Below are 13,230 nucleotides of genomic sequence, written 5' to 3'. Positions count from 1 at the left end.
CTACAACAGCAGCTAGAATACTCATTGCAAAGTACTGGAAGACACAGGATCTACCCACACTGGAAGAATGGCAGATGAAGGTGATTGACTACATGGGCTTGGCAGAAATGACGAGCAGAATCCGAAACCAGGGAAGAGAAGCAGCGGAAGAAGAATGGAAAAAGTTCAAGGACTATCTAAAGAAATATTACAAAATTAATGAAAGTTAGAATGATGTTGGACTGGAAAGTAAATGGTTACTATTAGCAATGGTTAAGACAAGGAGAATAAGGAAGATTAGTTTAAATTTAAGGTAAAATAAGGGAAGATTTGCTGAGTAATTGATTAGAATTTGGAATACAGAAAAGGGAGGCATGAGGAAGTCGGGGAAGAAAGGTATAAGAAATTAAGATATGAAATGGTACTTGTTTTTTGTTTTGTTTCTGTTTTTGTTTGTTTATGTGTTTGTTGTTGTTATGTTATGTTTGTGTGGTTATAAAAACTGTTTAATAAAAAATATTATAAAAAAAAAAACAGAATGTGCATGGACATGCCGGCTTCTCAGAGATCAGAGTTGTCAGAATATCTTCAGTGTAGCTTCTGTGAAGGACGAGGAAACGGTTGGTTTAGCAGCAATTAACAGGTGGAAAGGACGGAAGTAGCCAGGGAACAGACCAACATGGAAGAGGTTCAGCATCATCTACACTGGCTTGGTCATGTCCACAGAATGGAAGATGGCAGGATTCCCTTCAAGGATGTGCTCTACAGGGAGCTGGCTTCAAGCACCAGGCCTGTTGGCAGATCAACTCTGCATTCCAAAGATGTCTGCAAACATGACATGAAGGCTGGCAACACCAACCTCACTATGTGGAAATCCCTTGCAGATGACTGCAGTGCCTGGAGACAGTCCGGTCATGCATCCATAGCAGTGACCAGAGGAGGAATGACCACTGAGAGGAGTGCAGAGAGGAGAAATGCTGTGGTGCATCTGCAGCGGGACAACCAGATGCCTTCATCTGCCCTGGCTGTAACAAAACATGTCTCTCCTGTATCGGTCTCTGCAGCCACAACAGGTGCTATAACCTTCCAACACTTTGACTGCACTGACAAAGGCACACTCCTCCATTGTCTCCTGACACAGACGTATGCCAACAACAATCCTAGGGGCAAGAGATGATGGCAATGATTTCCCCACCCTTCACCCTAAGGTCCCTGGCTGGGATACAACAATTAAAACAGAACCTTAACAATACTATGGCACAGGGAACAGGCAGAGAAATGGGAAGCTGAAAGGAGGGGTGATATAAATATAAAAATATTTTAGAAGTTTGCCTGGCCAGATAGCCACTGAAATTCTGGAAACTTTGTGAAGGAATGGAATGCTATTCCTAAGTCTGCTCTAATAACTCATTTATTTAAAATGGGCAGAGGAAATAGGATAATGAGGCAAGGAGGAGATATTGAGAGAGGGAGCCATGGAACAGGGGCTTAATTTGGAGCGCAGGGTCACCAGTAAGCTAATGGCACACAGTTCTAGCTCTCCGTTCCATTGGAATCAGAAGAGACTGTGGAGGTGTTGGAGTTTGGCAGCAGTGATTGACTGGATGGGGTGAATATACTGAGGCTGAACCCTGAAAAGATGGAAGTGCTGGGGCGGGAAAATGAGGTTTGGCTATCCCATGTACTGATTTGCACCAACTAGCCAATTCTTTGGATTCTAGTAGCCTGACACCTGTCTCCTGCCTTTTCCAAGGAGAGTTCTGAAAAGAAGGAACTTCACATTGCCTGCGTGCCTAAAACCGCCTTTGCAGCCACAAAGGGAATTAATAAAATTACAAATCAGTATTTATTTTCGCAGCAGAATATCCTGTAAATCCCCTCATTATTCAGCTTTCCCTTGCTCTTTAGAATGCAGAGGGGGCTTACCGAAGCCAAATGGATGAGTAGCGCTCTCTTTAGTCTTCCGGGGCTTCAGGGAAACTCTTTGCTCTCCTTTGGCTATTTGCACAGTTGGGCGGGCGGGCGGGCTGAAACTGAAACATTTTATAATCTGTTTGATGTGACACTTCAAGCTGTTTCGCACATCAGCGTAAATGTCATTGTGCTGCAGACCTCAGTATACATCGCAGGACACCAAGCAGCAGTATTGATATTCGTGTTCATAACTAACATTTGCTGCAGCAACCGTTTGTATATACACTGCAGGGAAATGTGTGAAGACTGGACAGTATTTTCAGAGGCCAATATAACAATATGACCTCCTTTGCAGTTGCCCGAATGGATAGCTTTCAGTGGGAAGTATTTCACTGTGAGCTTTACAGGATCAACTCTCACATCACAATGGGGGAAGAATTTCAGTTTAGTTCACGTTTACAGGTGAACTTACATGAGTCACACTTTCTGAAACAATGCAGAACTGAAACAGAGCCATCTTTTGAAAGTTGTGCCTCTCCAAATTTTGCAATGCAGTTCTCAAGCCAAGTAATGTGTTCAAATCTATATATACTGGGGTAAGGTGTGTGTATAAATGTATGCATTAGTGAAAATAACATACAAAAACTCATTCTATTTGGAGGGGGGGGAAACACTTTGCAAAAATGTATATATGAGGAATTCCCACTAAAATGCTGAACTCTGATGTAGAAATGTGGAGAACCAAATTTAAGATTGGGAAAGTGAGAAACTAAGAGAAACCAAAATGGACGTACTTGCCCAGCCCTTCTCTCACAACGTAGTGTTTGCATTGTCGGCACAGGAGCCTACCTTTCTTCACTTCAGAAAGTTACTAGCAGAACAATCCTATATTCAGGATTTGACAGAAGTCATGATTTGCCCCCAGAACTCAAGGCATGCCTCCAGCATAAAACATACACTGATAACACCAGCAGAACACCCTCCCCCCCGTGTAGCTGTTTGTTGGTGAGAAGACACTAGCATTCTAGCCGATTCATATGGGAGGGGGATTTTTAGATCTACCCTTTCTTACCGTGCAGAGTGCCAGCCTGTATGATTTTACACGTATTAAAAAGGAGTGTAAACCGACCTCTGGATCTGTGCATTTTAAGTTTAGTTATATTATTACTTAGTGAATGTTGCATTCATATGTGAATTTAGACAGATAGCCACACAAGCTTTTTCAGATGGTCTTTAAGTGAAATATCTCCATATAAGGTGAGGGATGGGAGGTTTAAACTGTGAAGATGAATTTTGGATTTAAAAATGGAAACAATTTGTTGTGCAGCTGTGTGAAGCATGGAATATTTAGAGGCTGCGGTCTATTTCTTGATTTTTGTTTTCCTGTTGTGTATTTCCTAGGCATTTACTAAAATCCTAAAGTCTAGGATTCTCTGGGAAACCAGTAAATGAAGTGAAATTAACAGAAGCTTTGCCAGAAAATAGAAGACATATACATATATGGACACAAACACATTTTCTATATTTAGTAAAATTCCTCTCTTCTTCTATTCCCAGGGGGTTATAACATAAATGATGTCATGTTTTACTGGACAAGGGGAAATGATTCTGTTAAAGGCTTAGAAACCCTTCGATTGGCGCAATACACAGTAGAAGACCACTATACCTCTAGTTCTGAAGCTGTCTATGAAACAGGTAGGTAACTCTTCAAGAGTTCATTTACAGTCATAAAATCCTACTTACTTCTTGACCTTTCTGTCTTTCCAGTTCACTTCAATAAAGCTAGCTGGGAATGGTCTGAAGGCAGATGATGATGCTTACTTTCTTTCTCATATTCTATACCTTAAAAAAAAAAAAAGAAGAACCCAGAATGGCCAACAGCATATAAAACACAACAATTAACAGATGTCACAGCATTAAAACAGAATAAAAATATAATAGTAAAATACATGAAATAGTGAGATGTTGCTGCTGAAACTAAGCAGGTTTGGATCTGGCCAGTGTCTGGATGGTAGACTGGATGGGAATCCTTTATATGCCACCTTGAGTTTATTAAAGAAATTTAGGATGATGATGATGATGAATTTAAAAAACTTGGCTGTGCTGCTGGACCTTGACTGCTTGACTAAAAACCTTTATTGTATACCAAGTCGTCTGATTCCTATGCATGCCCACTCAGATGTCTTGCTGAGTTCAAGGTGGGGGGTGGGTTACTCCCAAGTAAATGTATACAGGATTACAGTCTCTGTTAGCAGAGAACATCTGTACAAAACTTTCAAACCAAGAAGAATACCCTCCCAAAAAACAAAAAAACCCCAAATCTATTAGAACAACCAGTAAAACTAATTGAAATAAATTAAGCACATTAAACAATAGAAGCTCGACTAAATAAACATGTCTTTAAAGCTCATTTAAATGCTGAAATTGATGAGATTCGGCAGGCAGCTGATTCTATCCTCTGGGGGCCACCACCAAGAATATTCTCCCTGCAGGGGCCGCTACACTCTTAGATGATGGAACCATTAATAGGTTCTCTGAGCTGTATCTTCTGCAAATCCTGGTTCTCACAGTTGAAGGCTGTCAGGTCCAAACCCCCCCCCCCCCGATTGCATGCCTCAGTGTGATAAGAACAATCCAATGCACTGAATTATTATTATTATTTTCCTTCTGGATGCTGCACACATTTGCTGCACACAGAAGATAGAGCTTTTTTTACATACCATCCCAGCTATTACATTTGTGATTCACAACTCAATAATATGCTTCTGCATTTAAGTTTCAATCAACGTGCATTGTACCATTTTTATTTTATATTCTGGTTTCTGCTCAGATTGTATAAATCTTTTGCCTTCCACTAAAGATTTTTATTTGAGAGCATCATTGACTAAGGAAACATCATTACTCGAAGTCCTAACTCACATTAAAACAGCAAATGCCTATAAATAGGTATAAAAATACAGATCTCCACTAGCAGACTTCATGTTCAGACAGTATCTTGCTTCTTACGTAAGTGGCATCTGCTTGCTTTCCTCACTGCTTCCGCTGCTGGCTAGCCATCGTGCTCAAAGAAGGCTAATGATTCCATATTGCTGCTCTGCCCAGAGAGAAAGCAGAACCTGTTCGCTCATCAGAAAATAAAATACATGTTCACTTCTGAATGTTTCAGGGAGAGAATATGTAAACAACGCAAAGAAAACCAAAGTCCAGGCCATTGTTCTCATTTATATAGGATTATATTTTCTAACAATAAATGAAGTATAGCCAGGATTTAATATATATATATATATATATATATATATATATATATATGGATGTGCAAATTATATTATATTATATATATATATATATATAATATATATATATATATATAAGGATGTGCAAATAATATCAATTCATTTCATTGTTTCCTTTGGTGGCTTGATTGATTTCCATGCTTTTCCCCCAGCCATTTTCTTCACTGTGTGCCTGATTGGAATGGGGGAGAGAGGGGGGAAGGTTTTATTTATTTATTTAAATCATTTCCCATTAATTTCAGTAGGCAAATTTTATTTCACATTTCACATTTGTTTTTTACAATCAGATGAAATTTGCAGGGTGGTAGTCCTTCCTTGAGCAGACATAGGCCCCAGAGGAGCAACTTGTACCTGCTTTGCTGTATCTCCAGGCTTTTAGGCAGCTTACAGGGGCATAGGAAGGGTGGGTGCCGTCTGCCCTGGGTGTCATCCCTGGGGGGGTGACAAAATGGCACACTGCAGGGGGCGGCACTTATTGTAGGCCTGCCCCAAGCCACATGTCTTTCCTGGGAGTTATGCGGTGCCCAAAATGGCAGCATGGAGCTTGCGTCTGCCAGGCAGACTCTGTGGGCAGCTCACTGCAGCATTCCCCTGTGTCAGGGCTGAGTCAGTACATTCGAGTTCCCCGGATGTGGGAGAGAACTTCAGGGTAGAAGAAGAGGTCGCTGTGCCTGAGGGAGAGGGAGCTGGAGGAGCAAGCGAAGGAAGGGCAGTGTCTTCAGAGGGAGAGAGACAGGAAGAGGCTGAAAGCGAGCCAACAGCTCCACAGGGACAGCAAGGGTTAAGTTCTGGATCAGAGACTGGCGAGAGATTTAGATGGCTCTTGCAAGGCGCTGGACAAGAGGAGACTTGAAAGGCGGGATAAATTCCTGCATTTTGTGAGGTGTTGGCGGCATAAGAAGAGACCTCTACCAGTGCCTGAACTGAGTGACTCTGATGAATGATAATGAACTCTTGATGACCATTGTAAATATTGTAAATAAAGACCATTACAGTGGTACCTTGGGTTAAGAACTTAATTCGTTCTGGAGGTTCGTTCTTAACCTGAAACTGTTCTTAACCTGAAGCACCACTTTAGCTAATGGGGCCTCCCGCTGCTGCGCAGCCACCACGCAATTTCTGTTTTCATCCTGAAGCAAAGTTCTTAACCTTGAGGTACTATTTCTGGGTTAGCAGAGTCTGTAACCTGAAGCGTATGTAATCCGAGGTACCACTGTAAAACGCCAGAAGTCTCTGGAGAGGATTGTTTGTGAGGAGAGGTATGCGCCGCCCTGACACCCTGGGTGGATCACCGTGACGCCCCTGGCAGCTTAGCCAAGTTGTGGTTAAGGAGGAGACCATCTCAGGTTTGGAAGACACGCTAAGCCAAACTTTGGGTTAGCTGCCATGTTTCACCCACCTGAAAAGCATGGGGAGAAGCAAAGTGAATTCTGCCTCCTCTTCAGAGGCCAGCCGATTCACACATATGCACTAAGCCATGGTTTGGCTTAGAGTGATGGGCAAACACTAAATAGAAATTAGATATAAGTATGACGGGTGAACTAGCAAGTTGGTAATTGTGTGCTTTAAAAAATTGTGAAGCTTTAAAATAATGTGTTCTGTGTGCTTCTTACCTTGTTTTCTTAATGCTGGTCATAATAATAAAGATTTGATCTGAAGCTTTAAAATATTATTTAAACTTGCACATGAAGAAGAAATTCTCAAGAAATCTAAATGACTTATTGCATCTCTGTCTTTATTCACTACACAGGGCACTATCCAAAGTTAGTCTTCCATTTTGAGCTCAAGAGGAACATTCTGTATTTTATCCTTGAAACATATGTACCATCCAGCTTGCTGGTTGTCCTCTCCTGGGTGTCATTCTGGATAAGCCAGTCCTCAGTGCCAGCCAGAATCTGCATAGGTGAGCTACAATAAGACACAGATGCACTGCCCACCCCCTGGCTAGGCCATGGTGTTTTAACATGGAGGAAGCTGCTGCATTTTTGTTTCTCCACCACCTATGTAATGCAGTAAGCCTTGAACCATGGGATCTATGTTCCAGCTCCTCTGTACATTAACCAGACAAGTCCTAGAAACTGGGAAGGGCAGATGCAGTGAGCCTAAGGAGCCTCATGTTACTCAGCCAGTGCTGGAATGAACTTCTAGAGTCACTCTGCAAGTGAAACAGTGGAAACATTGGTTCTGTTAGGCCTTTTATTCTTGGGTAAAAGTAACATGTGTGGAAGAGTGGCTCCACCACTACTGTTCCCACCACCCTCCACGAGCTGGAAGAAGGACCACTGCAGAGAGGAGCCTGCTGTTCTTGTGTAAGCTCCTCATGCTATTTAGAAACCTGAAAAAGCAAGGCTCTGTATCATTAGAATGCAAGAAGAACCCACCAGTAGTCCATTGAGTTCAGCATCCTGTGGACAGCCTACAACCTGGAGTCAAGCTCAAGAGCACTCACCCCTCCTGTGGTTTCCCTCAGCTGGCACTCAAACTCATACTGCCACTGTGTAGGCGTAGGTAAACCATAGCCATCCGGATCAGCAGCCATCTATACAGCCTTATCTTCCATGAATTTGTCTAATCCTCTTTTCAAGCCATCCAAGTTGGTGTCCATCACTGCCTATAACATGTGGGGGATATTACTCCAACTCATGGGGGGCTGTGGGGACAGTGTTGGGGGAAGGGAGAGCTTGCATGCACAGCCTCCCTCCCTCACTACAGGCTGATTTTACCCAGAAGTAGACTGCCTGTGTGGGGCTATTGTGGTGCACGTATCTCCTATGCATTCTGCAATGCTCACTTCATGGGGATGCAGGACTTCAGTGTCCCTCTTCCGGCATTCAGTACAAGTGAGCTAGCCCTGTCCACTGGGTACCAATGCCCTAGCTACTGACCAACCTCACCAAGTCCCCAAGCTGACACATGATCTGCATCAGTATGAAGGTCACCGCATGGGCAGATGAAGCATTCCTTTCGCCTTGGAGGGAGCTCTGCATGTCCTTATGTACATAGCTCTCTTTCAAACTGGTAATGATCAGATGTGGCTCATGCACTGGTGGGAAAGGTGGCAACAACAAAATATGGAAATAGACCGAGTTAGGTCTGTCTAAGAGCATCGACTCTTAATTCACATTGGCTCTCCAGGATCAGAGAGAGAGAGATTTTACAGCCACCTGCTATCAAAGATTCTTTAACCAGAGAATTCAAGGGTTGAACTTGGGGCTTTCTACATGGAAAAACATGTGCTCACGAAGCCTGTCTACATGTTATGGTGGCTCATGTGAAAGGAAGTATAGTGGTATAGTGGTCAGTGTCAGACTAGGACTTCAGAGAGCAGGGTTCAATCCCCACTTGGCATGAAGCTCACTGGGTGGCTTTGTATTCCCTTTCACCACCAAAATTAATTCACAATGTTATACATCGTTTCTCCAAGACTAACTTAGAGAGTAATTCAGACATCTCTTACCCTCACTTTTTACTTTTTTTTACTCTGCTCCTTTTTGACCATGGTGCAGAACTTTACCGTAAACTTCATCCAAAGTATTATTAACACCTCAAAATTTTCATACGTTAAACATTTTCTGCATTTTCTTCCAAATGAGGTGGGTCAAAATGAGATGACAGAAGACCTCACTGTCAAGTAAATATTGAGCAGTTTCTGCTCAGAGGCAGCAGGAGATGGTGTTGCTGCTAATCATGGAAGATCACTTCTGATTTCTCGTTTTGTTTCTGTAGGTGTTACAACTGTGCTCACCATGACAACTCTTATGATGGGAGCCAGGACATCACTTCCTAATGCTAATTGCTTCATCAAGGCAATTGATGTCTACCTGGGTATTTGCTTTAGTTTTATCTTTGGCGCATTACTGGAGTATGCAGTAGCTCACTTCTGCACCCTTAATCGATCTGGAATGAAGAAACTCACAAAGGTATTTGTTTTGTTTTAATTCCTCCATTTACTGATTTCCATAGCCTCTCTTCAAACCCTCCTGTCCATTGCTTCCTCTGCTATGAAAGCATATCATGATTCCAACTTTTAGCAGCTCTTTACAACATACATTCCCTGCCTGCTGTAGCATGACCAGGTTTTGCCTTGCTTCTGCTATTATTCACTGCAGATTGGTTCCCAATTTCTTTCCAGTCTCAATTCAAAGTGGTGACCATCACTTTGAAATCCTATATGGCTTGGACCCAGCACTTTTAAAAGAATGCTAGGTGAGATCATCAGGGTAAGCTCTGCCCTGTAAACCATCAGCAGTTGGTGGGTATAAAGAACCAATTGCCTTTCAATGCTCAGAAAGACCTTGAAAGAATGTTTTTATTATTAATATTGTCTCATCTCCTGATCAGAGAGCTTTATGTGCTGCTGCTAATGATAGCTGATGTCTGGTATTAATTTGTGTTATTTACCGTATTTTGTGCCCCATAGGACGCTCCGGCCCATAGGACGCACCTAGTTTTTTGGGGGGGAAATAAAGATTTTTTTTTTATTTCCCCCCCAGGTGCGGGGCTGGAAGAACCAGGTCGGGGAACAGCGGGAAGGCGCGCTCTGCCTCCCCGCTGTCCCCCGAGCTTGTGGGGCTGGTGATGGGGAGAAGTGCGCTGATCCCGGGACTGCAGGCAGCTCTGCGCAGCCATCCTGTGGACTGTTGGATTTGAACAAACACATCCATTAATAGACGCAAGAAGCAGCAGCAGATGCCATTTCCAGTAGGTTTCAGCTGTTGTGCAGTTGCTTTCCATAGATCCTGCAATGGATTTTTATATCCTTTTATATTGCCATCTGCTTGCTATTCTCTCCTTAGGAGCAGGAACGGAGAGCAGAGTAAATAGCATTACTATTTAAAAATACGCTCCAAAGTTGAGCTCCCTTTTGATATGCAAGGTTGGTTTTCATAATGTGAAACAGTTTAATTTCCCCCCTTCTCTCTCTCAGAGCCCCTCAGCAGTCCTTTAAATGTCCCCTGATACTCTAGATTTTGTATAGCAGATAGGTATTTGTCATTCTATTATAGATTCTCTTTCTTCTCTTCGCTAGGGCAATAGGATAAGTAAACTTGTGCTAGAAACGCGTCTTGTTAAGGTTCCTTAGAGAAGAGCATATTCTAACATACAGACACTAAGCTGATAACTTGCCATGCCAGATGCTGGATTTCACACATGGTTTAGCTTCCTCTTAGGGAACATAAAGGAGCTAAAAGCAATCTGATAAAGCATCAGCCACCTGCAAACAAGTTTCAGAAAACTGGAAAAGAAAAAAGAATGTGTGTTTAGCATCCTTTCCCGCTGCGCAATAAACCTGCTGCTTAATACAATTTTTTTAATAAAAAAAATCATTTCAGCATAAAAAAACCCAGATACCTCCAACTGAAAAAAAGCACTCTAAAAAAGAAAAACAGCCCAGGTAGATGCGTCCATAAAAGTTTATAGATGATCATCTGTACCATTTCTGTTTACAATGAGTGATAAGGAGGTTGCTTCCCTTAGCATTTTATATTTTTATTTTCTAAGTAACGGCACCAGTGTCTAAGAAATGTAAACATTATTGTTTATGCCGTAATGGAAAGTCGCAAGTGAAGCTGATCCACTTTAATGTTGAGAAGATTAGTGAATAAAATGCAGAATTAAATAGCCAAGGGCAGATCTGGCCAGATCCAAAACCTAGTTGCCATGACTAAGATGAGATTCCCAGAACATCAAAGGTCATTGTAGATGTGAATTGTTTCCTTCATGTCAAATACAAAGAAAAGACCCCCCTTTTTTTGGTAAAGCACATGTAGATTTGCCTTTTTCATCAATGTGTATGGAGAAGTCCTTGTGGGGAAGGTTCAAACCCAGCTTATTTGTCCTTATCCACTCTACCACTGTGCCCAGAAAACCTGCTGAGCTGAAGTGTAGTTTTTTTTCTTAAGAAGCCTAAGAAAACATTTAAACACACACAGTGGAATGTTGTCAGGGGACTGCCATCTGAACAGGGAAGGGAGGCAGGGGGGCTGTTGGGATACAGAGAGCCTCCGAAACTCCTGAGGAGCAGTTCCTCTTCCAGTGCTGAGAAAAGCCACACCTCCAGTGAGGAAGAGAGGGAAGGGGCCAGCCAAGCGAAGAGAGGGCTCGAGGATGCTGCTAAGAGCCCCAGCACCTCACCTCGCCAGGCTGGCCAGGAGGGAGGCATGCCACTTCCGTCGCCCAGCTTGCACAGAGGGGTGAAAAGCAAGGAGGGGAGGAGGAGACTTGGGGTGCTGAAGTTCTTATGTTGGGGGAGAAGCCGGAAGGGGCCACTCCCGGATTCTGCAAGTCACTGAGACGGACATGAACTTGGTAGATCTGCACTGTAAATAGTTTGCACAATAAAACCTGTAAAAGACTCACGAGCAACCACCACAGCATCTGACAAATGTGAATGGTTTTCATTTACTTTCCCCCACAATTATAATCTTTAAGCTTCAAGTCCCAAAGAGTCTAAAGAGTGAAGAAGAAAAAAATACATATGTAAGAGAATGAATTTGAAGATGACCTAGAAATCATTCTGCCCCAAAACAAATGTCATTCATGTTCCATTCAGCTGGCAAATATGGGCACTAGTTTCAGGTGTAGTTCAGCGCTTGAATTCAGTGAACTTTATTAAACTGAACTAGTTTTGTTCCAAGCACTGGTATATCTGTAGCCCTTAGATAAAATGGATTGTTGGTTGATATTTAAAGGATGTGTGTTATGGAACTGATGAACAAGTGGTTTTGTCCAATTGTGATTCTTACCAGGAGGAGGATGATGAGGCTGAAGAGGAGATCAATGGAGTTCTGTCAGCAATTGCCAACAGTTGCAAGGCTGATAAGATTAACAAGGCTGATGCAGACAAGCTCACCAAAACCTCTAGAGGCAGAAAAGAGGAGAAAAGCAAACACAGCCGGTGTCACTCACCAATGGCAGTGATGAAGAGACTCTTCTGTATATTTGACTGCTTTCATGTTAAAAACCCATACCACATAGACAATTATGCCCGGCTTTCCTTCCCATTATCATTTATCATAATAAATGTTTTTTACTGGGTTTATTATTTGTATTTCTAAGCTTTTGAAAACCTCTCATGGAATAGTGTGGCAAGTGTAGCAAAGGGGAACAGGTGCACAGAGTTATGTCAGGGAAAAGATTTTACTCTGCAGGGCATTACAATATCAAAAGAAGAGTGTCATTTTATTGAGTAGTTTTTCTGTTGAGTTTCTGGTTAAATTACTGTCCACCTGTTAAGACTACTGTAGTATAAAAATCTATTGCTGGTCATCTGTTAAATGACTGTATTTTTTTAAATTGACCTCATTTTTAGCATGCATTTTCCTATTGTTCGTAACATTTACTGAATGGCACAACACTTTTTTTAACTACCTGTAAAGCTTTGTAAAATTGAAATTGGCATAACACTAGTGTGAGGCTGTGATGATTAATATGTCTGAAAATGAAAACAAGAAGGAAGTGTTATCCTGCCCCCATGCCACCTGGTTAGTTTCAATATCTTATTGCCTTTGGCATTGTCAATAATGCATAGACTTTCAAGGATGTTATGTAACAAAGCTCTATCAGTGCCAATTAAATGTTTTCACAAAACAGTAAAAATCACTATGTTAAAGTTTGAACTTATGAATGCAACCAGCAGAATACAGAATTTCACACTAAATCCTTGTAGAAAACTACTCCAGGTTTCAAGAGACTTATTTTTAATGAATATTTGGAAGAATTCTGTGATGGCTTTTGGCGGAGAAGACACTAAAAATGGATGCCTTTCCCAGATGTAGTCTCCACAAGGCTTAAGCTCGCATCTTTTCTTTACTGGGATTTTAAGTCTGGTGGTCTCAGTCCCCATGCTTGCAGGCCCAGTTCACATGTCAAAGTAAACAATAGTTAACAATTTACCATGGCTGTTTCCCCCTCCACATTAGCACCCAGAGGTAGCAAACCACAATCCCTGGATCATTGTTATATTCAGCTTGGTGGTCACTGTTTGCTTTGCTCAAGGAAACCATGATAGGTAAGCCAAGAACAAGCCTTGGCATATCATCAT

General features: G+C 42.0%; 1 protein-coding gene across 1 annotated transcript in view; it reads left to right on the top strand.

Annotated features, from left to right (window-relative positions):
* Positions 1–12,663, top strand: part of LOC128414087 (gamma-aminobutyric acid receptor subunit pi-like) — a 44,412-nt gene extending 31,749 nt beyond the window's left edge. Inside the window, exons 7-10 of the mRNA XM_053388800.1 lie at positions 3,451–3,588; positions 6,937–7,089; positions 8,913–9,106; positions 11,936–12,663. Of these exons, the coding sequence (XP_053244775.1) occupies positions 3,451–3,588; positions 6,937–7,089; positions 8,913–9,106; positions 11,936–12,244 (794 nt within the window). The 3' untranslated portion in view covers positions 12,245–12,663. The remainder of the gene's footprint in view (positions 1–3,450; positions 3,589–6,936; positions 7,090–8,912; positions 9,107–11,935) is intronic.
* Positions 12,664–13,230: the final 567 nt, after the last annotated feature.

The sequence above is a fragment of the Podarcis raffonei genome, chromosome 5 (assembly GCF_027172205.1).
Source record: "Podarcis raffonei isolate rPodRaf1 chromosome 5, rPodRaf1.pri, whole genome shotgun sequence".
Taxonomy (NCBI): Eukaryota; Metazoa; Chordata; class Lepidosauria; order Squamata; family Lacertidae; genus Podarcis; species Podarcis raffonei.
The sequence above is the reverse complement of the archived record's forward strand: the minus strand, read 5'-3'. Positions and strand labels throughout refer to the sequence as shown.